This window comes from Sinohyriopsis cumingii, chromosome 11 (genome assembly GCF_028554795.1).
Source record: "Sinohyriopsis cumingii isolate HCF-2022 chromosome 11, ASM2855479v2, whole genome shotgun sequence".
Classification (NCBI taxonomy): domain Eukaryota; kingdom Metazoa; phylum Mollusca; class Bivalvia; order Unionida; family Unionidae; genus Sinohyriopsis; species Sinohyriopsis cumingii.
The window spans coordinates 6,146,855-6,173,840 of NC_142971.1; the positions used below are offsets into that span (position 1 = coordinate 6,146,855).

At 35.4% G+C, this 26,986-nt stretch overlaps 1 protein-coding gene across 1 annotated transcript in view; it reads left to right on the forward strand.

The window, feature by feature from the left end:
• LOC149787561 (uncharacterized) overlaps positions 1–26,986 on the forward strand; it is a 215,877-nt gene that overhangs the window by 64,605 nt on the left and 124,286 nt on the right. Inside the window, exons 22-28 of the mRNA XM_089973710.1 lie at positions 2,050–2,173; positions 3,626–3,803; positions 6,815–7,008; positions 17,926–18,120; positions 19,355–19,478; positions 21,775–21,888; positions 26,553–26,668. Coding sequence (XP_089829836.1) covers positions 2,050–2,173; positions 3,626–3,803; positions 6,815–7,008; positions 17,926–18,120; positions 19,355–19,478; positions 21,775–21,888; positions 26,553–26,668 — 1,045 coding nt within the window. The remainder of the gene's footprint in view (positions 1–2,049; positions 2,174–3,625; positions 3,804–6,814; positions 7,009–17,925; positions 18,121–19,354; positions 19,479–21,774; positions 21,889–26,552; positions 26,669–26,986) is intronic.

Below are 26,986 nucleotides of genomic sequence, written 5' to 3' on the forward strand. Positions count from 1 at the left end.
CATACATCCCTGTCAGTGTGCATGTCCATACATCGCTATGTCTGTGTGTGTGTCCATACATCTGCATGTCCACATACATCTTAGACTTAAATGAATTTAAAGATTTTACTCTAAGCTTAAAGTTTTATACTTACTAGCAAAATATCAGGTGGACTAGACAGGAAAGGCATCCCTTGTACTGTAAATATATCATATGGAGTCTTGCAACTCTTATGGACAGGCATTGGTGTCTTGTAACTCTACTGGACAGGTGTTGGAGTCTTGCAACTCTACTGGACAGGAGTTGCATGGGTAGCTTCTGGTTCAGTAGCATACTGATTGTGCCATTGCATTGGATACAGAATAAATACTAGTAGTGAGGTCAGCTCAGGACAGCATCTCTGTGACACACATTTTGCCCCAGTGCCACATGCATGGACTTTTGTCAATTAATGAAATCCTGAGGTTATGATAACTTCATGAGATGTAAATCCTAAATTAAAAAGTGAAGATTCTTAGTGAATATTAACTTAAAATGAACTAAAATATTTATGAAATCAAGGTGATAAAGACCGGAATGATGATATTAAAATGTAAACATATAAATAACTAAAAATTATCTTTTGTTTGGCATTATTTAAAACTCCTGTCCTTTGCCTTTGCAAGTTTTTGGTTTGTGGTGGTTCAGTACTTAACATGTACTGCATTTGTTTACCCCCTTACCAGGTGTAGTGAGTTTAAGATGTACCTGAAATTTGCATTTTGTTACCCCCTTACACTGTGTAATGAATTTAAGATGTACCTGAAATTGGCATTTTGTTACCCCCTTACACTATGTAATGAATTTAAGATGTACCTGAAATTGGCATTTTGTTACCCCCTTACACTTAGTAATGAGTTTAAGATGTACCTGAAATTTGCATTTTGTTACCCCCTTACACTGTGTAATGAATTTAAGATGTACCTGAAATTGGCATTTTGTTACCCCCTTACACTTAGTAATAAGTTTAAGATGTACCTGAAATGGGCATTTTGTTACCCCCTTATACTATGTAATGAATATAAGATGTACCTGAAATTGGCATTTTGTTACCCCCTTACACTTTGTAATGAGTTTAAGATGTACCTGAAATTGGCATTTTGTTACCCCCTTACACTGTGTAATGAGTTTAAGATGTACCTGAAATTGGCATTTTGTTACCCCCTTACACTGTGTAATGAGTTTAAGATGTACCTGAAATTGGCATTTATTTACCCTCTTATGATCTTCTAGTGAGAACAGGTTGTACCTGCATTTTGCATTTACTTATTTTACCCTTTCCCTGTTATAATGAGTTTAAGATGTAACTGAAATTTGCATTTATTTACCCTCTTACCATGTTACAGTGAGTTGAAATTGTAATTTGCAACATGCAGTACATCAACTCCATGAAATTCCTTGATCCACATTGTTTTGCTTGTTTGATTTAAATAAATTAGGACAGAATTTCATGCAACAGATTGCACCTTCCAGTTAGGAAAAGGAATATTCATTTTTCAGATTACTTAAAATGTAATGATTTTATAAATAATTTTTCAGCAATTTTATTTTCATTCATTTTTGGTTCCCAAGAACCAAATTGCCCTTACAATATGTCAATGTTTTTACTCAACAGAAGCAATACACAGTATGGATGTGTATGCTACATCTGAGGATCATAGGATTTTGGAGAGTGGATACATTTCTTTTGCAAATAAATGCTTGTGAAGAACAACAACAAAAACAGTAATAACAGTACAAGTAATAACAGTACAAGTAATAACAGTACAAATTTAGTTTCTTTCTTATGAAATAAGCATTACATTTACCTACTATATTGTAACATAGGGGTGGAGGAAATTCAGCACAATTTGTTTTGTGTCTGTAAGGTTTGGGACATGTGTTTTAGGTAACAGAATGTTTAACTATTAGTTAAGTGGCCGGGAAAAAATCATTGACTTTCTTTTGTCCCAAGCTATACAGTAAATGACACTGACCTTTCATTGGTGATTGTTTTTAATGTGATACATACATTTTTGTTTCTTCCACAGACTGTTGAGGGACAAGGAGAGATATGAATGTCTAGCACAGGAGAGACTGAAAGCAAAAGATGGCAGTCCAACAACTGGAAGCCAGAATAAGATCAGCAAGAGCAAGGACAAGCTCAGTCTCTTGGTAAATATTGTTATCATAAATCGTATCATTTTCAAGAGCATAAACATGTGGGAGAAAAACTGGATTCAGTTAAAAAGATGTCCTAAATAGCAACATAGTAATAAAATGTGTATTGCCCCTAAATGAATTGGGAAAGAATACGATGTCTTCGATACATTATATTCTCATTAGTTTTATATTACTTTTGAAACCTCCATCTTTATAACCCTTGTAATTCCATTAAGCCAGTTTATAGGTCATTCTTTCTCATATCAGTATTTATTTGATGATGAGCCCTTTGACATGTACCATATATACTTGTTTATAAGTTGAATCCTGGTCTGCCTTAGCATAGTGTGCCTGCAGATCAGGGTCTGTACTGTTTGTTGTACTGATTACTCTTTACAAACTGCACAGACCCAGATCTGTCAGTGCATTATATGATGGCAGATCTGGGTCTGTGTTTTTACAGTTGGACTCATAAGTGAGGATATACAAATTTGGCAAAAATTTACTGAGGATTTCTTTTCTGATAATAGGCCCATTCTATGCTTTTTGACAAATTTATTAGGCTGTCCTTCTGGTCTTATCATTGGATAAATACTGTAAAATGTTTAGTAGAAGCTGATTTGATGGACAATTGTATTGTATGTCCATAGTCCAATCCCAAAGCATGTACTTGCTCTAGGGGCCCTGAGTGGCCAAGTGGTCTAAAGCACTCTCCGTTATGGATCACTGCCATCTCACCTCTGTCTGCATAGGTTCGGATTCGGCCAATGTTGGTATGTGAGAAAGTTTGCTAGTAGCTTCTCGAGGGTCGGTAGTTCTTTCCGTGGATTTCCTGGGTTCTTCCGCCACCATTAATATTGGCCGCCATGCATAGCCTATCGTGTGCTGAAAAATGGCATTAAAACCCTACAACAACAACATGTACTTGCTCTCTCCCATATTCTGAATGGTTCATTGAAGTTGCCTATTGAAGATTCGCTTTCACTTTGTATTATATGTAAATTTAAAATAACTATGTAGATGAAGAGATGTGATAGTGTAATGTTTCCTGAAACTAAGGTGACTTCATTGTATCTTTGTTGTCAGGTAACCAAGGATACAGTGATATTTTACATCTTCTGTTCATTGTGCAATGATTCACTTTCTTTCCATCAGTTCTGTGATTCATGACAATTTTTATGTAACATAAAAAAACTATTTCTCACACACATGTCAAGTCTACTTATAGATAACTTCATTAAATTTATGATCTGGGGTTTTTTTAGACTTCTTTTTTACTGTCCTGTGAACCAAAATATTGTTGAAATAAAACTATTAGGCAACACTCAATGTTAGAAAGTCATTTTTCTCAATTTTCAGGGGTGGTTAGGAAATACCTTTTAACTTTATTAAAATTAATTTCATCTTTCATGGTTAGCATGTTTGTTTCATAATGGAATTATTCACTTTTTCTTTATTAAAAAGGATCATCTGATGGATTTACTAGAGAGAAAACACAGACAGGAGAGGCAAATATTCAATCAGATGCTGAGCCAGACAGACAAATACTCTGACATCCAACAGATGGCAGCACTTTGTACTTGGCAACAGAGGCAAGACAAGCTGTCCAAACTTCGATCTGAAAGACTGTCCCAGATACAAGGTGAGATATTACTATTTTTCTCAGCTCCATTCTGATCAGCTGCTCATCTAGAGTGAATAAAGTAGTTACATGGTGTTCTAATGCTCATCTGAGGAGCTGTCCCATCTAGAGTAAATAAGGTAGTTACATGGTGTTCTAATGTTTATCTGAGGAGCTGTCCCATCTAGAGTAAATAAGGTAGTTACATGGTGTTCTAATGTTTATCTGAGGAGCTGTCCCATCTAGAGTAAATAAGGTAGTTACATGGTGTTCTAATGTTTATCTGAGAAGTTGCCCCATCAAGAGTAAGTAAAGTAGTTACATGGTGTTCTAATGTTTATCTGAGGAGCTGTCCCATCTAGAGTAAATAAGGTAGTTACATGGTGTTCTAATGTTTATCTGAGGAGCTGTCCCATCTAGAGTAAATAAGGTAGTTACATGGTGTTCTAATGTTTATCTGAGAAGTTGCCCCATCAAGAGTAAATAAAGTAGTTACATGGTGTTCTAATGTTTATCTGAGGAGCTGTCCCATCTAGAGTAAATAAGGTAGTTACATGGTGTTCTAATGTTTATCTGAGGAGCTGCCCCATCTAGAGTAAATAAGGTAGTTACATGGTGTTCTAATGTTTATCAGAGAAGTTGCCCCTTCAAGAGTAAATAAAGTAGTTACATGGTGTTCTAATGTTTATCTGAGATGTTGCCCCATCAAGAGTAAGTAAAGTAGTTACATGGTGTTCTAATGTTTATCTGAGAAGTTGCCCCATCAAGAGTAAATAAAGTAGTTACATGGTATTCTAATGTTTATCTGAGAAGTTGCCCCATCTAGAGTAAATAAAGTAGTTACATGGTGTTCTAATGTTTATCTGAGAAGTTGCCCCATCAAGAGTAAATAAAGTAGTTACATGGTATTCTAATGTTTATCTGAGAAGTTGCCCCATCAAGAGTAAATAAAGTAGTTACATGGTGTTCTAATGTTTATCTGAGAAGTTGCCCCATCAAGAGTAAATAAAGTAGTTACATGGTGTTCTAATGTTTATCTGAGAAGTTGCCCCATCTAGAGTAAATAAAGTAGTTACATGGTGTTCTAATGTTTATCTGAGAAGTTGCCCCATCAAGAGTAAATAAAGTAGTTACATGGTGTTCTAATGTTTATCTGAGAAGTTGCCCCATCACAAGTAAATAAAGTAGTTACATGGTGTTCTAATGTTTATCTGAGAAGTTGCCCCATCAAGATAAAATAAAGTAGTTACATGGTGTTCTAATGTTTATCTGAGAAGTTGCCCCATCAAGAGTAAATAAAGTAGTTACATGGTGTTCTAATGTTTATCTGAGAAGTTGCCCCATCAAGATAAAATAAAGTAGTTACATGGTGTTCTAATGTTTATCTGAGAAGTTGCCCCATCAAGAGTAAATAAAGTAGTTACATGGTGTTCTAATGTTTATCTGAGAAGTTGCCCCATCAAGAGTAAATAAAGTAGTTACATGGTGTTCTAATGTTTATCTGAGAAGTTGCCCCATCAAGAGTAAATAAAGTAGTTACATGGTGTTCTAATGTTTATCTGAGAATTTGCCCCATCAAGAGTAAATAAAGTAGTTACATGGTGTTCTAATGTTTATCTGAGAAGTTGCCCCATCAAGATAAAATAAAGTAGTTACATGGTGTTCTAATGTTTATCTGAGAAGTTGCCCCATCAAGAGTAAATAAAGTAGTTACATGGTGTTCTAATGTTTATCTGAGAAGTTGCCCCATCACGAGTAAATAAAGTAGTTACATGGTGTTCTAATGTTTATCTGAGAAGTTGCTCCATCAAGAGTAAATAAAGTAGTTACATGGTGTTCTAATGTTTATCTGAGAAGTTGCTCCATCAAGAGTAAATAAAGTAGTTACATGGTGTTCTAATGTTTATCTGAGAAGTTGCTCCATCAAGAGTAAATAAAGTAGTTACATGGTGTTCTAATGTTTATCTGAGAATTTGCCCCATCTATAGTAAATAAAGTAGTTACATGGTGTTCTAATGTTTATCTGAGAAGTTGCCCCATCACGAGTAAATAAAGTAGTTACATGGTGTTCTAATGTTTATCTGAGAATTTGCCCCATCTAGAGTAAATAAGGTAGTTACACAGTGTTCTTATGTTTATCTGATCAGCTACTGCATCTATAGTAAATACAGTAGATACATATGATCTAATGTTTGTCTGACTGGCTGATCCAGGCAACTAGAGACTGTCCCAAACATGAGGTGAATAATTTTTGTCTGTGCCAGCTTCATTTTACAAGTTGTCCTAAAACTGTCCCATCTTATACAAGGAAGTATAGAAGTGAACCTGGCATTGAGAAACCTATGCAAGCCAGAATCTTGATCAGTCAGTCATGAAGTTTCTAGAAACCATTTAATAATCAGAAATTTTCCTGTTTGCCATGGCCTAACCTTTTTCTCTCAAATGCCTTGTATGATTTAGCATTTATGTTTACCTAATTCTGGTTTTTATTTTTTTCTTTATAATAGCCATACTACTGCAAAGAATTATAATACAATTTTAGTCTCACACAGTACTCAGGTAGAGGTACATATTTTCTTTCCAAAATATATTATTCAACACTGGAAGTGTGTTTTGAAAATATAATATGTATTTGAGTGTAAAACAAATAGTCTTTCTATGTCTTAACATTTATTTGTAGACTATGAATTCAAGCCTAGTTATTATGTGTTAGGGTAGAGTTGAAAAATGGCCATTCTGTGTATATTATATAGTTGTAGGCTATCAAGGAATTCAAACCTAGTTATTATTATGCTAAACAAATGTGGAGGAAGAAAAGAATATACATATTAAACATTTGATATATTCACTTTTATTTTTGGCATGACTATTTTCATGGATTTTGTTCTTGCTACAGTTACTTAGTTCATATAAAAAGATTGTTTGGCCAAAATAACAAAAGTGATACTTAGAAGATGAATTAAACAACCCACATGAGTATAAAATATTTGGATATTGGTATAAATATTTGATAATTTCAATTTGGTATATAGGAGGTCAGAAAGAAGTCCAAGAAATCCTTCAAGAGGCTGTTATCATCAAGATTGAGGATCGGCGACACAGGTTGTCCTTGGGAGGAAACTCTGAAGGAGTGGATGACCAGCAAGTGAACATGTCCCTTATGGGAGACCTGCTTGAACAACAGAATAGTGAAGCAGAGAGAATATTGCAGTCTGCAGCTGACAAGGTTTGTTTTCCTTCCAATACTTAGGGAAGCTGTGCATGGGCCTGATTTATGATCCAGTACTTAGGGACACAGTGCATGGACCTGATTTGCCTTCCAATACTTAGGGACAGAGTGCATGGGCCTTATTTACCTTCCAATACTTAGGGACAGAGTGCATGGGCCTTATTTACCTTCCAATACTTAGGGACAGAGTGCATGGGCCTTATTTATCTTCCAATAATTAGGGACACAGCACATGGAGCACATTTGCCTTCCAATAATTAGGGACTTAGTGCATAGGCTTTATTTACCTTCCAATACTTAGGGACAGAGTGCATGGGTCTTATTTATCTTCCAATACTTAGGGACACAGCACATAGACCTGATTTGCCTTCCAATACTTAGGGACAGAATGCATGGGCCTTATTTACCTTCCAATACTTAGGGACAGAGTGCATGGGCCTTATTTATCTTCCAATAATTAGGGACACAGCACATGGAGCACATTTGCCTTCCAATAATTAGGGACTTAGTGCATAGGCTTTATTTACCTTCCAATACTTAGGGACAGAGTGCATGGGTCTTATTTATCTTCCAATACTTAGGGACACAGCACATGGACCTGATTTGCCTTCCAATACTTAGGGACAGAGCGCATGGGCCCTTTTTACCTTCCAGTACTTAACTTAGGGACATAGTGCATGGGCCTTATTTACCTTCCAATACTTAGGGACACAGCACATAGACCTGATTTGCCTTCCAATACTTAGGGACAGAATGCATGGGCCTTATTTATCTTCCAATACTTAGGGACACAGCACATGGACCTGATTTGCCTTCCAATACTTAGGGACAGAATGCATGGGCCTTATTTACCTTCCAATACTTAGGGACAGAGTGCATGGGCCTTATTTATCTTCCAATAATTAGGGACACAGCACATGGAGCACATTTGCCTTCCAATAATTAGGGACTTAGTGCATAGGCTTTATTTACCTTCCAATACTTAGGGACAGAGTGCATGGGTCTTATTTATCTTCCAATACTTAGGGACACAGCACATGGACCTGATTTGCCTTCCAATACTTAGGGACAGAGCGCATGGGCCCTTTTTACCTTCCAGTACTTAACTTAGGGACATAGTGCATGGGCCTTATTTACCTTCCAATACTTAGGGACACAGCACATAGACCTGATTTGCCTTCCAATACTTAGGGACAGAATGCATGGGCCTTATTTATCTTCCAATACTTAGGGACACAGCACATGGACCTGATTTGCCTTCCAATACTTAGGGACAGAGTGCATGGGCTTTATTTATCTTCCAATACTTAGGGACACAGCACATGGACCTGATTTGCCTTCCAATAATTAGGGACTTCGTGCATGGGCCTTATTTACCTTCCAGTACTTAACTTAGGGACAGAGCATATGGAGCCGATTTGCCTTCCAATACTTAGGGACACAGAACATTGGGACAGAATGCATGGGCCTTATTTACCTTCCAATACTTAGGGACAGAGTGCATGGGCCTTATTTATCTTCCAATAATTAGGGACACAGCACATGGAGCACATTTGCCTTCCAATAATTAGGGACTTAGTGCATAGGCTTTATTTACCTTCCAATACTTAGGGACAGAGTGCATGGGTCTTATTTATCTTCCAATACTTAGGGGCACAGCACATGGACCTGATTTGCCTTCCAATACTTAGGGACAGAGTGCATGGGCCTTTTTTACCTTCCAGTACTTAACTTAGGGACATAGTGCATGGGCCTTATTTATCTTCCAATACTTAGGGACACAGCACATGGACCTGATTTGCCTTCCAATACTTAGGGACAGAGTGCATGGGCCTTATTTATCTTCCAATACTTAGGGACAGAGTGCATGGGCCTTATTTATCTTCCAATACTTAGAGACACAGCACATGAAGCTGATTACCTTCCAATAATTAGGGACACAGCACATGGAGCTGATTTGCCTTCTAATAATTAGGGACTTAGTGCATGGGCCTTATTTACCTTCCAGTACTTAACTTAGGGACATAGTGCATGGGCCTTATTTATCTTCCAATACTTAGGGACACAGCACATAGACCTGATTTGCCTTCCAATACTTACGGACAGAGTGCATGGGCCTTATTTACCTTCCAGTACTTAGGGACACAGCACATAGACCTGATTTGCCTTCCAATACTTAGGGACAGAATGCATGGGCCTTATTTATCTTCCAATACTTAGGGACACAGCACATGGACCTGATTTGCCTTCCAATACTTAGGGACAGAGTGCATGGGCTTTATTTATCTTCCAATACTTAGGGACACAGCACATAGACCTGATTTGCCTTCCAATACTTAGGGACAGAGTGCATGGGCCTTATTTACCTTCCAATACTTAGGGACACAGCACATGGACCTGATTTGCCTTCCAGTACTTAGGGACAGAGTGCATGGGCTTTATTTATCTTCCAATACTTAGGGACACAGCACATGGACCTGATTTGCCTTCCAATACTTAGGGACAGAGTGCATGGGCCTTATTTACCTTCCAATACTTAGGGACAGAGTGCATGGGCCTTATTTATCTTCCAATAATTAGGGACACAGCACATGGAGCACATTTGCCTTCCAATAATTAGGGACTTAGTGCATAGGCTTTATTTACCTTCCAATACTTAGGGACAGAGTGCATGGGTCTTATTTATCTTCCAATACTTAGGGACACAGCACATGGACCTGATTTGCCTTCCAATACTTAGGGACAGAGTGCATGGGCCTTTTTTACCTTCCAGTACTTAACTTAGGGACAGAGTGCATGGGCCTTATTTATCTTCCAATACTTAGGGACACATCGCATGGACCTGATTTGCCTTCCAATACTTAGGGACAGAGTGCATGGGCTTTATTTATCTTCCAATACTTAGGGACACAGCACATGGACCTGATTTGCCTTCCAATAATTAGGGACTTCGTGCATGGGCCTTATTTACCTTCCAGTACTTAACTTAGGGACAGAGCATATGGAGCCGATTTGCCTTCCAATACTTAGGGACACAGAACATTGACCTGATTTAAATTCCAATACTTAGGGACAGAGTGCATGGGCCTGATTTCCAATACTTAGGGACAGAGCACATGGGCCTGATTTCCAATACTTAGGGACACAGCACATGGGCCTGATTTCCAATACGATTTTTATAAGTCTTGTCTGTTTGGATTTATAGCTGCATTTAGTATGCAACCAAATTTTGTGAATGCAGCTAGTTGTGAAGTTTTCATTGGTTTGCCATGTAACTTGATAAATGGTATGATAATCACATATAGATGCAAATATTTTCAACTCACTCTGCTGCTGCAATAATTGTTGCATTTATTACAATATTTGGATTCTGAATCAGCAGTTGATAACATAATCTTATGAATACAACTTTTTACTGTTTTTGACAGGTCTCTTTGAAATTTGGAAAATAATTATGTCATCTGCAAAAGATATGCTTGTTGAGGTATTGTTAGAGTCACTGGCCTTTTTTAATTGCAGCTGAATGCATTGTATGATAATCTTGTTGCGAGATTTTGATGAAACTTTAAACATACTGTGAACATCATCTGAATTGACTAAGCTAATTCAGAGGTGACTAGGTCTTGTTCATACATTGTTTCTTTGTTCGGCAATCAGTAAAGGTGTTGCCAACTAAGCTTTCTTGGTCATTATGTTCATTTTCCCAAATACATGGCTACCATATTCATTTTATGGGGAAAATGTTATGTACGGTCCACTAAAATTTCAGGATCTCTGGTATAAATATGTGATAAAATAACAAGGGATCTTACAAGGGTCTGAAATGGTAGGGTGAATATTTATCTTTGGGAATGTTGTCTTTCTTGGAATTGTGACAAGACCGTCATACTGATACACATTCTATAGAATAAGATGTTGATCTTTCCAACAAGATATATTATGTGTCAAGGCCATGCATCTTTATGGGAACCTAGATGTTGAGATATTGTGTTTGCAAATCCATGTGTACAGAGACTGCCACTCATGAAGGTAGGTCATCAGTTTTGGATGGAAATGGCTTTGCATGCAGTTCAGTTTTTCAGCACTCTTTATTCTGGCTTATGGCTTATTACAGATATAAAACACTAATTTTAACTGATATGAAGCCAAAATCTACTTGATGATTTCAGTTAGGGTTTGTTACAAGTTTGCATAAATTTGTAAGTTGCATGGTTTTGAAAAATGTCATGTTTTCAGCAGAGAATGTGCCGTGACCTCCCACCCCAACATGTAAATGTCCAAACAAAGTTTGGGAAAGGTCAGAAGAAACTTAGATTAGCTTGCCATGTACAGTTTTTAAAAAATGGTGTTTGTCAAAATGGGAAGCAGTTAGAAGACAACTGAATGAATCATTCATTATGGAGTTGATACCTACATGCACTTTTCATCACAGTGTCAATGTAAAATTAAGAAGTTGAAGATTAATGTATATACTCACTTACAAGATGAGTCCAACTGCAAACTGCACAGACCCAGAGCTTCTATCACTGTGCAGTTTTTTTTAGGAGTAATCAGTAGAAGAAACAACATAACCTTGGTGCATTATGCAACAGCAGATCAGGTTTTTTGTTGTTTGCAGTTTGACTAGGCTTGTAAGTGAGTACATATGGAAATTCATGCACAACTGCCATATTCAGCGCTTCAGATTGGATGAACATTTCCTTAAATGTCAAGTAAGTGACCTCAGTCAGATTGGATGAACATTTCCTTAAATGTCAAGTAAGTGACCTCAGTCAGATATTGTAGCTGAAAAGTCAAAGTGTGAACATCAGATTGAAAATGACTGTGCTGTTTACACTGAGTCAATAACCTACTTTGGTGAGTGAAGCCTTTGTAAAGACTACACAGTATTAGTTGGAATGGTTAGTCATTTTTCTACATGAGTGTCCATTTGATGGTCTTATTGCAATTTCAACAGGGTCAGCATTTGAGAAACTTAAGTATGCACAATGCTGTTTCATACCTAGATTAGATCCCATGTCATTTTATTATTTATATTTATGTAGCATATCAAAATGGCCACCATGGTATGAGACTCTTAACCAGCTCCTAAAACATTCGGAAATACAGCTGTACAGAAGAAAATATACTAGTTATAAGTGCTACCAGCAACTAATTTAGGCAGTGCAAAAAGTGTCAGGGTAACTTAGTAAACTCAGTCTGTGGATATAAGTACAGATTTGCATTTTTGCATATTCAGACAAAAGAACAGTAAAACAAATATGGCCACTTCTTCACTGTCTCAGTGGATCTACTCATATTTCAAATCAGATTCATCAGATTAATTTTCAGGATTTACCCAAGATGATCTCTTAAATGATACAAAGAATATAGACACACTCAATACTGAAGAGAAATATTCACTTGAAATAGATTCAACCTACCAAGATTGTGTAACACCAAAATCCAACATGGCTGACTCCTCTGACTCCTCTTCAGTTCCAGGCTTTCTTAAAATCCAACATAATATGCAGAGTATAACAATCACAGCTGACTCCAACAAAATTCCAACAATCAAGAAATTCTTGGATGAGAATCTACACTTCCAGCAGGGACACTCACACAATGGACTGATCTATAAATCCATGGATACAGATTCTGCCACAGTAACTCTATACATAATAACTGGTAAAATTCATGTACAAGGGCCAGGCTACACAGAATGGGTAAATTATTTTATCAACACTTGTCAGCAAATGGTAGACAACACCAGACTGAAATCAATTACCTCTCAGCCAAGGGCTTCAACACCCATCCCTGAAGCCCACAGATTTCCAAATCCAGTCAACAGTAACACAGCTTTACATGAAATAAGCCAGATTGCTATCAATGTGGAGGAAACTCCAGGACCCCAGTTTGTGATAGGTGCAACAAATTCCTTTGAGTTCCATGGAACCCATAACCAGCCTTGTACCTCCATACAGTGCTTAGTAGTGATAGGTATTCTCCAGGCCCAAGTAGAAAGGTTAGAACAGGAACTCTCAGCACTAAAATCAAAGAGTCTACACAGTGTTCAAATGGATAAACCAGGTGCCACAAAAGTGTGCCAGAAAACCCAGACAACACAATACACAAACATGTCAAAGGACCAGAAAGCATGTCAGGGCACTCAGACCATACCAAAACCAGCTATTAGAAAAAAATCATTATACATACAAACAGATGCAACCACACCAATTAAACAAGATGAGTCTCTTCTACAGGTATTAGATGGGCAGAGCCAAAAGTTAGCTAAAGCACATGCTGTAAACACTGACCATCATGTGTCTCACTCAACATCAAATCCAGGTACTGAAGAAACTGTTCTAAAGACAACCTCCAATCACCCACAGCAAGAAGCTAAATTAAATACAAATACTAAATACAGCAGTCACCAAACTCTCAGTCAGTCTAGTCATGGAAAACAAGAAGTTCAAGCAATGCATCTGAACCCCCCACTTGTCAAAATCAACAACATAGTTAAAGACAGATCTCTTCTCATAGGATCTTCAATAATCAAAGGAGTAAGAACAAGAGGGTTATATAAAACTGACGTAAAAACTCATAGAGGTGCAACTATTAACACTATTACAGAAAAAATATTGGAAATGGATATGTCACCATATCATACTGTAATTCTTCTCATTGGTGGCAATAATTACAGTAATGGCCAATCTTTGAAGGGCATTGAGGATGATTATGAAAGTTTGTTGTATGCCATCAGGTCCAAAAATGCAGAGTGTAAAATAATCATCTCAGGTCTACCACCAAGAAGGGATGCACTTATGACTCAATTAAATGACACCCTAAGTATGTTGTGTGAAAATTTCCAAATACTCTTTGTTCCGCAATACTGGACCTTCTTCAAAGACAAACAAGTGAACCAACAATTATACCAGCGAGACCAAATCCACTTGTCCAACAGAGGCACTGCCATGCTCCTTAGGAATATAGACCAGTACATAAGACTTATAAAAGGGGTTAGGCATGAGTCAGACAACTGCTTGTATTGTGGAGAGCACGGTCATGTAACACAACGGTGTCTGCATGGAAAACAGATTCACTGCCATCTTTGTAACGAACTAGGACATAAGCAAAAGTTGTGCACATACCAATAGGTAGAAGGCTATGATGTACAGGCCTATGCAACACATATCCAGCAACAAAATGCATTAGAATATGTGTATACTTTTCAATGCAATAATTATAATTCTGCAAACAGGTTTCAGGCACTATCTGATTTGTGTACAAAGTGCAACTTGTTAACATGTAAACAACTGTGTGATACTGTTCAAGTTACTTCTCCCTCTGAGGCCCCCCAAGTGTCTAATATGTCAATGTCTTCTTGTATGTATGTAAATCAGTCTCATATTGAACATTCTCAAATATCCACTACATGTGGTCATGGTACAACAGATGGATCTTGTATGTTATCTTCTTCATATGTTTATGTAAATAATCAAGGCAATGTAAAGAAATCTGTCAAGTCTAAAAACAATACATTGCATACTGCCTTGTCTGAAGATCAATCCTCTGATCAAAATTGTCATGTATTTGGCCTCCTCAAAAGAGGTCTGCAAGTAATCAACCTAAATATTCAACACATCCTCCCTAAACTGAATGAGATAAAGTTAATATTACAGCAAACTAGATCAGTCAGCATTCTAGGTCTATGTGAAACCTTTCTTTCTGATGATACTGATGATTTGGCTCTCCAAATACAGGGGTTCAACTTTGAAAGAAAAGATAGGGAATCCATGGGGGGTGGGGGTATTCTTCTCTATGTAGACAGTTCCATTAGTTATAACAGACGTGTTGATCTAGAGACTATTGGGGTAGAGAGTATCTGGATCGAAGTAACCCTTGCCCAATCAAAGCCAATACTCTTATGTTCAGTTTACAGGCCACCTATTCCACAGCTGATTGGATTGATAGATTTGAGGTTCAAATTCAAAAAGCATTACTAAAGGAAGATTTAGAAAATATCATATTAGGTGATTTTAACATTGACTAGATGAAAACTCCACCATTAACATGGATAAGTAGCTTTGAAACTTACAACTTTACTCAATTAATTAACACCCCAACTAGAGTAATGGATAAAAGTACTACTATCATTGATCATGTCTGTACTAATAAACCTGAAAACATAAGTGAAATTAAGGTACCAGTATATGCACTGAGTGACCACTACACAGTCTGTATAACTAGACATGTTCCAAAATCATCTAAAAATGGCCAACACATTGAAATACAATACAGGGACTTCAAACAGTTTGATGAGGAAATGTTCTTAAATGATTTAGTTTGCAAACCCTTCCAATCAGTCTGCAATATAGCTGATGTCAACACTGCCTTAGACAAATGGTATCAGATGTTCAATGCAGCCTTAGACAAGCATGCCCCAATTAAAACAAAAAGGGTTAAACACCAAATTACACCCAAGTGGATTACCCCTGAGATCAATGAGGCTAGGCACCTAAGAGATAATTTCCACAAGAAAAAAGACATGAAAAGCTATAGAAAGTGGAGAAATAAAACTAAGCACCTGATAGATAAGGCAAAAGAGAACTACTATAAACAGGCTATTAATGAAAGTAAGAGTACCAAAACATTGTGGAAGCATCTAAAAGAGCTGAACCCACCCAAGAACAGTTGTCTTCCCCCTAGACTTAAGCAAAATGATGATATAGCAACATCTGTACAAGACATTGTGGAAATGTTCAACAATTTCTTCATAAGCATCTCCAGTAACAGTATTCACAACCAGACTAACATCCCAATTGAACTTGATGCTCTTCTATTATTTATAAGAACTAAAATTCCTGATGATAATTATTTTTCAATAGCTAATGTTAGTGAAGCTGATGTTTTTGATATGCTAATTAAGGTTAGTATTAATAAATCCTCTGGATTGGATGGTATTGGTCCACAAATTCTTAAAATTGCTGCACCAGTAATAACAAAGTCACTAACGCATATCATAAATTTAAGTATAATGAGTGGTAATGTTCCAGAAACACTGAAATGTGCAAAGGTTACACCTATCTTTAAGAAAGGAGAAAAGGAGGATCCAGGAAATTACAGACCAATATCAATTCTACCTGTATTGTCAAAACTATTTGAAAAGCATGTAGCCCTTCAGGTCTATAAATTTTTTGAAACATACTGTCTATTTCATAAAGCGCAATCAGGATTTAGAAAGTACCACTCGTGCCAAACAGAACTTACCAGATTAAGTGATCTTTGGCTGAAGGAAATGGATAATGGACATATGACTGGGATTGTTTTCCTTGACTTCAAGAAAGCCTTTGATCTTGTTGATCATGAAATTCTGCTGCAAAAGTTGAACTGTTACAGATTTGACAATCCTTCTTTAAACTGGTTTAGATCATACCTAAACCAAAGGTCTCAACAAGTAAGCATTGGCAATATTAGCTCTCAAACTCACACTATTCATTCAGGAGTCCCTCAAGGCTCAGTTTTGGGCCCTCTCCTCTTCCTTATCTATATCAATGATCTACCATTAAATAATGAATCCACAAACACAGATTTGTTTGCAGATGATGCAACCTTGTATACATCTAGTTCTGATACTGAAGTTATCCAAATGAAATTAAACTCAGACCTTATCAGAGTCCAAAACTGGGCACAACAAAATAGGATGGTAATTAATGAAGGTAAAACAAAATGTATGATTTTGGGGACATCACAAAAGCTACACAAGTCAGGGAACCCAGAACTATCTCTTGCAATAAATAATCATCCATTAGAAAATGTCAAACATGAAAGGCTTGTAGGTGTGTCTGTAGATAATAATTTATTATGGAATGACCATATTGATAAGCTTTGTAAAACACTGTCATCCAAAATTGCCCTTCTCAGCAGAATCAAGAAATATTTACCTATGGAAACTCGCAATCTATAATACAAGTCATATATTCTTCCAACAATGGATTATTGTTCTAATGTATGGGGAAACTGTGCTAAATCTGAGCTTGACAGGATTTATAAACTTCAGAAACGAGCAGCACGTGTAATTTTAGATGCATCTGTTGATCATCCCTCAAAAGCATTATTTACAGAACTCAAATGGTTCACAATATATGACAGGATAGATTTTCACAAGGCAGTTCTTTTATATAAATGTCTACATGGAACTGCACCAGAGTATCTTCAAGACTTATTCAGGCCTTTTTCAACACAATACCAGTTGAGATCAATATCACATGGAAACCTTCTAATACCAAAACCAAGAACAGAGCAATTTAAAAAGAGTTTTCAATACTCTGGTATAGTTCTGTGGAATAAGCTTCCACTACATGTAAAATCTGCTGAAAATATTAGAGTATTTAAGAAAAGATATCAATAGCATGTATGTGTTTCTAACAGATAATGGAATTTAGTATTTTAATACTAAACATGTTAAAATAAACAGTAATTATTGCCATCTTCATATAATGTGCATTGTTATACTCTCCTTAAGAGGGCCTCTAGGGACATTAGTCCTTAACTAATGAGTCACCCTCTATAATTAATGCATTATTATTATTATTATTATTATTATTATTATTCATTGTAACATGGTCCATGGAAGCCATAGAGTACATCACCTTATAGTGAAATTGTCTTATAATGAAATACATGATTGAGTATTTCCTCATTATAATGCTGGTCATGGAAGCCAGAATATACAACCTTATAGTGAAACTACCTTATAATGAAGTACATGGTACAATATTCCCTCATTATAATACTGTCAATATGAGCCTTAGAAAATACCCTCTTATAAAGAAACTGCCTTATAATGAAGTACATTATACATATAACCTTTCCTGAGAGTCAGTGTTTTGTTGGCGTATATTGATATTTAATTTTGAAATATCCATGTTATAGGCTGAGGCAGACATGTTAGACAAGCAGAGACAGGTGATCTCAGAGAGTGATAAAAGTATATGTGAGAATGTTGCCCAGGTTGTTTTTACATGGGAGAATGAGGACATTGACCCTGAGGCAGACCTGATTGAGGCTCTTGAGGGGAAATATGATGCACTCAGGGACCAACTTCTTGCAGAAGCTCTTCTAAAAGAGGTATCAGTTTTAGCATGTATTTCAGCTTGATTCATTTTGATTTGGAAATTGTGCAGAAACATGAAATGGTATATAAGTTGCTGTGCCAAACTTTCTTGCTTACCAGCAGCGTTTAAATCTTGTTCTACTGTCAATTGTACATTTTTCTTTATCATTCTTTTAATCATTATTTTTAAATGTTAATGGAGGTTTTATTTTCTCAAAAGACTTGTAGATCATGAATATTGAGCAACTCTTGTAAAAATGGCATGGTTTCTTGTTCTCTTTTTAAGCATTTACATAGAAATAAATCAGTACTAACATTTAAAGATTTGTATCATTAGACTGCAGTATGATTGCATAGCAGTTTTGCCTTTTGTTTCGAACTATGATGCTGTGATGAATTACATAATGAGATGATTCTAGTAATGAATGGCTTGTTAATGAATGTATTGTTTTATTAAAACATCACATAACCCAGCTGTCTATAAACCAAGTCATTGAAAACTGCTATATTGCTCTGGCAGGTCAGGGTCTGAACTAAATCTCTTTCAGATGTGAGACAAAAACCTTTGACTCTCTTAAAAGAAACTCTGTGGTATTTAGTGTATTTCGTGCTATTAGAGTTTTTAGTGGTATTATGGTATTTAGTGGTACTTTTAGTATTTAGTGGTATTTTTAGTATTGCTGGTATTTATAGTATTTAGTGGTATTTTTAGTATTTAGTGGTATTATGGTATTTAGTGGTATTAAGTGGTATTTATAGTATTTATTGGTATTTGCAGTATTTGGTGGTATTATTTGGTATTTATAGTATTTATTGGTATTTGCAGTATTTGGTGGTATTATTTGGTATTTATAGTATTTATTGGTATTTATTGTATTTAGTGGTATTTGTAGTATTTAGTGGTATTTATCATATTTATGGTATTTATTCCCAAATTGGAAACTTTTTGTGGACTTACATTCAAATAAATGATAAATGATAGTTGCTGAAAATAATGCTAAATAATGTTCCAGCCTTCCCTGAAATATTGCATGCAGCTTTTTTATTGTTATTCCAACAAATTTTTAATGAAAAAATAATTGAAAAAATGTTGAGTTTATGGGGTTTTGTATCAGAATTAAACTTTAAAACATTGAATTGCCAATATTTAGATCTTCTATATCTATCCATGATTATCTGGTCTGTTGTTTATTTTTTCCTTGCTTTCCCTAAGTGATTGTACATTGAATCTATATTGTGTACTTCCAGTTGGGTGAGTCTGAGTGGAACCGCATGACAGAGAAAGAGAAACAGAAACGTCTGCTGCAGCTAAAATTAAAGGAGAGACAACTCAGGAAAGCAGGAAAATATGATGAAGCTGCTGCACTTCTGGGTATGTACTTGTTAATGGTTAAATATGGCAGATTTACATAGAGAATTTTGTATGACCTTTAAAACTTACTAGGGGGACACACTTTATCTGGGGTATGGATGAGTAGCAGGGGCAAAAGAAGATAAATGACACAAGCATTAATTAGCATTAATTAGCAACTATATGCCTCAAGCTTACTTCAGTTTCAGTACATGTTTGAGTTTGCATTCTTGTTCTATTTTTCTATCTGCTTCAGCCATCTATACTTGTGTGTCCTTGGGGGAGACATGAAAACAAGGTTCTTGACCCAAATCCTTTAGCTAAGACTCTTTTTTGAGAACCTTAAGAAAACCTTGATCTGAAGTTGAAAATCCAAACCACCTCCAGAGCAGGAATAAAGATGGCAAAACATGCTGAGCATGAGCTACCATGTTTTTGTTCCAAAATCAACTTAGATTGTTGTGGTGAGTAAACTCAAGAACAAGCCAGAACATATAAGAACACGTTCTTGGTACTTGGGCAAAATCCCAGATTGCCCATATGTCCCATATTATACCATAACTACCCACCCCCTCACAATTCCTTGGCCCAAAAAGGAAATAAACAAAATAATGAATTGTAAGAGAAAAAAACCCCAAAAATTTCTATATATCCTGTTAATAAGGTTCTTAATCCAGAAAAGAGAGTATTTTATGAAAAGGTTTTTGTAGTGTCAATACAGAAATATGAGTTGTCTCTGTTTTATTAATATTCTGCTGATTCCCTCACTCATATTCTCAGAATTCATACATCAGATTGTCATGAAAGATATTGGGTCTTTAGATAATATAATAAGGAAACATAACAGAAATCTGCAGCTTTTCAACCAGCCATTGAGATTAAAAAGATGTTTTTTGAGTTTACATGTTAACAGTTTTCCTACATTATCACTCTGAATGATCAGCAACATTGCACTGCCTGCCGCCGATAAAAAAAATCTAATTCACAATTAGATTACACAGATTTTTCTAAATCTTCCTTCATTTAAACCAAAATTCTGGTATGAAAAGGCTCTTGATTTTGGGTAAGTTCCATTAGCAAGAATGAATGTCTTCATGGTCTTCTTTTTTTGGGATGTTTGATGAAATGAACTTAGGTGAAAGTTGGTATTGTGAAATTTAGGAGTACTTCATTAATGATGTAATTACTTGCTATCCAGTTTGTAAATTAACATTATAGAACCATAAGTAAGAAATATGCCACTTTAACTCTGTGATACACACAGTGTTGTCACTGCCTCTTCTCTTTCAATGACATCACTGCTCATTTTGTTGTTGTTGTTGTTGTAGGGTTTAACGTAAATTTTAAGCACAAGATAGGTTATACATGGTGGCCAGTATCAATGGTGGAGGAAGAACCTGGAAAGAACCCAGGAAAACCCCAGAAAGAACCAACGACCCATGAGAAGCTACTGGCAAGCTTTCTTATATACCCACATTGGCTGAACCCAAGACTCAAACCCACTCTGACAGAGGTCTTGATGTTTTAATGTATCCAGGAGGTAGGTCTTGGTGTGATGATGTATCCAGGAGGTAGGTCTTAATGTGATAAATTGTCCAGGAGGTAGGTCCTGGTGTGATGATGTATCCAGGAGGTAGGTCTTAATGTGATAAATTGTCCAGGAGGTAGGTCCTGGTGTGATGATGTATCCAGGAGGTAGGTCTTAATGTGATAAATTGTCCAGGAGGTAGGTCCTGGTGTGATGATGTATCCAGGAGGTAGGTCTTAATGTGATAAATTGTCCAGGAGGTAGGTCCTGGTGTGATGATGTATCCAGGAGGTAGGTCTTAATGTGATAAATTGTCCAGGAGGTAGGTCCTGGTGTGATAAATTGTCCAGGAGGTAGGTCTTAATGTGATAAATTGTCCAGGAGGTAGGTCCTGGTGTGATAAATTGTCCAGGAGGTAGGTCTTAATGTGATAAATTGTCCAGGAGGTAGGTCCTGGTGTGATAAATTGTCCAGGAGGTAGGTCTTAATGTGATAAATTGTCCAGGAGGTAGGTCCTGGTGTGATAAATTGTCCAGGAGGTAGGTCTTAATGTGATAAATTGTCCAGGAGGTAGGTCCTGGTGTGATAAATTGTCCAGGAGGTAGGTCCTGGTGTGATAAACTATCCATGAGATAATAGATAGTATTGATAATGACATTTATGATGGTCACTGAAATGCATTGAATCACATTCCATAGAAAGAGATCCTATTTCATACAAATGATAAATGATTTGAGCACAGTAACATGATGCAACATTTATATAAGAATAATGTTTCTTTGCATTCAGGAGACTTTCTGAAGACCCAGGACACTTTGCGTCAGCTGATGGGAGACACAAAGGAAGAACAGAAACGTCGAGCTGAGGAGAGACTCAAGAAGCGCAAACTCAGACTTCAGCAAGGTACTCGATAATCCGTATGACAGAGAATTCTTATGATCTAAATTCCTCTTCTTATCTAAGGTTGCTAGCCATGGGTTGGTTGTCGTGATCATCATTCATTTGGAATGTCCTTAGCTGTTTCTGTCATATGCTAAAAAAATTCCTCAAAAGTTACCTGTGGCCATTTTGGCCAGCCGACATGCCTGTGGCTGTTATTACTTTGACTTTATTGATGTCACAATGACTAGATGTCATGTTATAACTAATAACAAAAAAATGTAACCAGTATTTTTGAGGCTATTGAAACAGAATGATTTTTTCAGTTTGTTTTCTTAAAACATTGTGGAAATGCCATTAAAATATACATATATTTCATTGATGGTTGAAATGCCATTAAAATGTACATATATTTCAATGATTGTTGAAATCCCAATAAAATCTACATATATTTCATTGATTGTTGAAATGCCATTAAAATGTACATATATTTCATTGATTGTTGAAATGCCATTAAAATGTACATATATTTCATTGATTGTTGAATGCCATTAAAATGTACATATATTTCAATGATTGTTGAAATGCCATTAAAATGTACATATATTTCATTGATGGTTGAAATGCCATAAAAATGTACATATTTCATGGATGGTTGAAATGCCATTTAATGATATTTTCAATGCTTGTCTTTCATCATGAGGATCTGTTCTTTTGCTGGATGTTCATTGTCTAAAACTTCCCAGTTTGAGATAAACACTATTATTACCTGCAACTCTCACTCAAAGTGCAAACAACAAAGATCCTGATCCACCATAGCATAAAGGTCCTGCAGATCAGGGTCTGTGTTGCTTGTTGTACTGGTTACTACTAACAATCTTCACAGAACCAGATCTGCCATTACATAATCTGCTGAAAATATTAGAGTATTTAAGAAAAGATATCATGAGCATGTATGTGTTTCTAACAGATAATGGAATTTAGTATTTTAATACTAAACATGTTAAAATAAACAGTAATTATTGCCATCTTCATATAATGTGCATTGTTATACTCTCCTTAAGAGGGCCTCAAGGGAGAATAGTCCTTGACTAATGAGTCACCCTCTATAAATAAAGCATTATTATTATTATTGTTATTATTATTATTATTATTATTATGTGATGGTAGATCTTGGTTTTTGTTGGTCTTGTGTTACAAGTGAGTATATTCATCGTTTAAATTTTAGTAATGAGCTGTGAATGTAGAAGACATCCTTTTGTTTAAGAGCAAATGATGTAAATTTCATGTAAAATTATGTTTATTTGATGCTATTGGATTATTACCATTTATTTGATGCTATTGGATTATTACCATTTATTTGATGCTATTGGATTATTACCATTTATTTGATGCTATTGGATTATTACCATTTATTTTATGATAGGCCTTGAATTACTGGATTTACCAAGTAAAATAAAAGTGATAATTCACTGGCATGAATTCTGAGAAATAATTCACTGCTGTGATGATACGGTTGAAGTTTAAAGGTATTCATAGATGGTTACATGACTGTGTGATAAAATGACTGCCTAGTGTAAAAGCTGACTCCAATTCCAATCCAACATGGCACGAATAAAAAAAAATCTTAAATGTGCTATTTTACTTTGGATTCAGAAGGAGAATTATGTAACTGTTTACATTTTCTTTGTGAATAATCACAAAACACAGCAGAAGATAAATGGTAAACCATGGACATTGTGCAAGATTCAGTATTGCTGCTTCAGTCAGTTATGCAGACTACACACACAGTACACCTTGCTATCCAATACATTTGAGCTTAAAATAAAAAGAAAATTTGTTTGTTATGAGTGAATGACATACTTATTTCATATCATGGTATTTTCACTCTTGATTTGCCACTCATGAAAATACTGAGTTTTTCACCCAGTCAGTGAAATATATCCATATTCACTTGTTTCAAACAAATCTCTTATCTGATGTATAAGTTGACTCCACCACAAACAGCATTGACCCGGATCTGCTCTTGCATTATGTATAGACATATAAAGATCTGTGCAGATTGTTGGGACCAATCAGTAGAGCAAACAACACAGGCCCTGATCTGTTGTTGTGTTGTGCAGTGTCTGGTCAGAGTCTGTCTTATTTGCAGTTAGATCTGACTTTTACATGGCTGTATAAGGTAGGTTAGATTTAAACAAATTTAAATTACATAAATACAGAATCTAAAAATACACAGAGGGATGAGAAAACAATGAGATATGAGCAGTATGAGATATGATCAGTATGAGATATGAGCAATATGAGATATGAGCAGTATGAGATATGAGCAATATGAGATATGAGCAATATGAGATATGAGCAGTATGAGTTATGAGATATGAGCAATATGAGATACGAGCAGTATGAGAACTATATCTTAGCCATGGATTAACATTAAGATTTTCTGCTCATAACTGGGATATAGGTTATAAGATATTTTCTTATCTATTTATTTCTTTGATTTTTTTTCACTTTTTTTAATTGCTTATAATCATAAATATGAAATTGTTATTAAGACATCATGTATGTCAGTGTTACTTTCTTACATTGGGAGCTGTATTATGACCTTTATTAGATAAGATTTTGATTATTAACTTTGTTCCAGAGGTGGCAGGGGATCATCGATGTGAAATTTTTATCATGACTTCATGTTGTATGTCAAAATCAGTTTCTTAAATCAGCAGCTCTATTGCGATTTTTATGGAAGAGGATTTTGATCTCTAACTTCTTCAGATTTAGACATTTTGTTTTTGTGGGGAAGGGCCAGAATTATGTCTCATCCTGCCCCATGTTTTGATGCTTGTACATGTTTTTGTGGGGAAGGGCCAGAATTATGTCTCATCCTGCCCCATGTTTTGATGCTTGTACATCATTTTGACACAGTATCGTAAACTCCCATTTCTCGAGAGAATACACCGTTGAATGATGTAACACCATTTTATTTACACTGGTCAACACCGATTCATATGGACACGTGTTCCTATCGGATGTCAAATACACAATTCTACCTCAATACAAAATTATTTTTCCAAATACCTTCATATTTAACTGGATCTTGATATTTAATCTTTTAACCTATTTAATCTTTTAACCTATTTAATCTAATCTTTTAACCTATTTAATCTTTTAACCTTATTAATCTTTTAACCTATTTAATCTAATCTTTTAACCTATTTTGATCTTTTAACCTATTTAATCTTTTAACCTATTTAATCTAATCTTTTAACCTATTTAATCTTTTAACCTATTTAATCTAATCTTTTAACCTATTTAATCTTTTAACCTATTTAATCTTTTAACCTATTTAATCTTTTAACCTATTTAATCTAATCTTTTAACCTATTTAATCTTTTAACCTATTTAATCTAATCTTTTAACCTATTTAATCTTTTAACCTATTTAATCTTTCTAATCTAGTCAGTTTCTTCTTTTCACCGTATTTTCCTATTGATGTTTTAAAATTGATTACAGTGATGATGCAGGTTTCATAAAGTAAAGATGTGACTTTCTATAAATGTTCTATTTATTTCCACAACAAAAATTGATTTGAAATATTTGTACTATTGTTTTTGATCTTTGATAAGGTAAGAAAATAGGTGTTTCTAGATGGCCAACCATCCCTGTTTTTCACTGCCTACCCTGGCACATTTTCCCCCCAGGGTTAATATAAAAAAATTTAAAAACATTATACAAAATTCGCACAATTTTGAGCATCCATCTGAGCTGGTTTAGCCAAGTGCTTGAAGTGCTTAGTATATTATATTTCAATAAAAAACCCAAATAAATACATTTCCTGTAATTGATTTGTGCATCTATTTCAGCTAGTTTAGCCACGTGCTTGAAACACTTAGTACATTATGTAAACTAATCATTATAATATAGTTTGTGTTTTTAAAAAAAGAAAAAACAACATACCCAACAGCCTTTATTTTAGTTAAAATTTTATTATGTAATAGGAAAATAATGTTTGGGGCAGAAGCTAATATTTTATGCAAAGTATATGGTGTTTGCAATTTCTTGCATCTTTTTTACAGATATTTATAGGGTCATATAAATATGTTAAGGATATATTTTGAATACAACAAAAAACCATACATAATTGCTTATAAGTTCAGTAGCAAACATCATAGAGCCAGATCTGCCAGTACATTACACACTGGAAGATCAGGGTCAGTGCAGTTCTTCCATTAATTATTCTTAAACTGCATAGACCCAGAGCTTCTGGTGCATTATGTGATGGCAGATCTGGATCTGTATAGTTGCAATTGGATTGCAAAATTTAAAGCAAGTATAAACAGTACACATTATAAATGCCCACTTCTCATTTTGAAAAGAATTTTAACTTCATTAATGTTTTACTCAGTGTTATTTTTATTATGATCCAGTTAGTTATTTCTGTCATAGAACTTATGACATATGGTGAAAAAAATGTTTTAATAAATGTTCATTATTGATAATATTTTAGTACATGTGGATCAAGGAAATCCACTCCACAGTAAGTGGTATTTCATATGGAAATAATGGTAATGGTATAATATGAAAGAAGTCTTAAAGTGCAAATTTGCAACAAGATCTTTTTTTGGTACTTTGTATATTATTTCCTGCGGCAAACAAGACATTTGTTAATATCTAAATGTGCTCTGTAGGAATGACAGAGGAAGATTGTGACAAACTGGAAGCAAAGGAGATAGCAGAGGAGGAGGAAGAAGACAAGCAGAGGAAGAGAAACATTCTTTTAGACCTTCAACACAGATTTGATAAGGTCTTTAATTTTGCTTATACCACAAAATTCTGCAGCAACTTAAATATAATTTTCAAGTCACCATAGGTTTTTTTATGTACTACTCTTTCTCACAATTCTGATCAATTTTACTGTTGATCATATATTTGCAGCAAATTGAAAGAAAATGTAATAAATGAAATCAGTATAAGGATTAGAACCCATTTTAGTTATTCTCTTTATGATTGATTTGTGTTAGTTTGGTCTTAGTATTGCAACAGTGGCAGATTTGGGATTACTTATAAAGCCCAGCTGTGAGTATGTACTCCAAACAGATTTTTTTAACTTACTAAAAAAGAC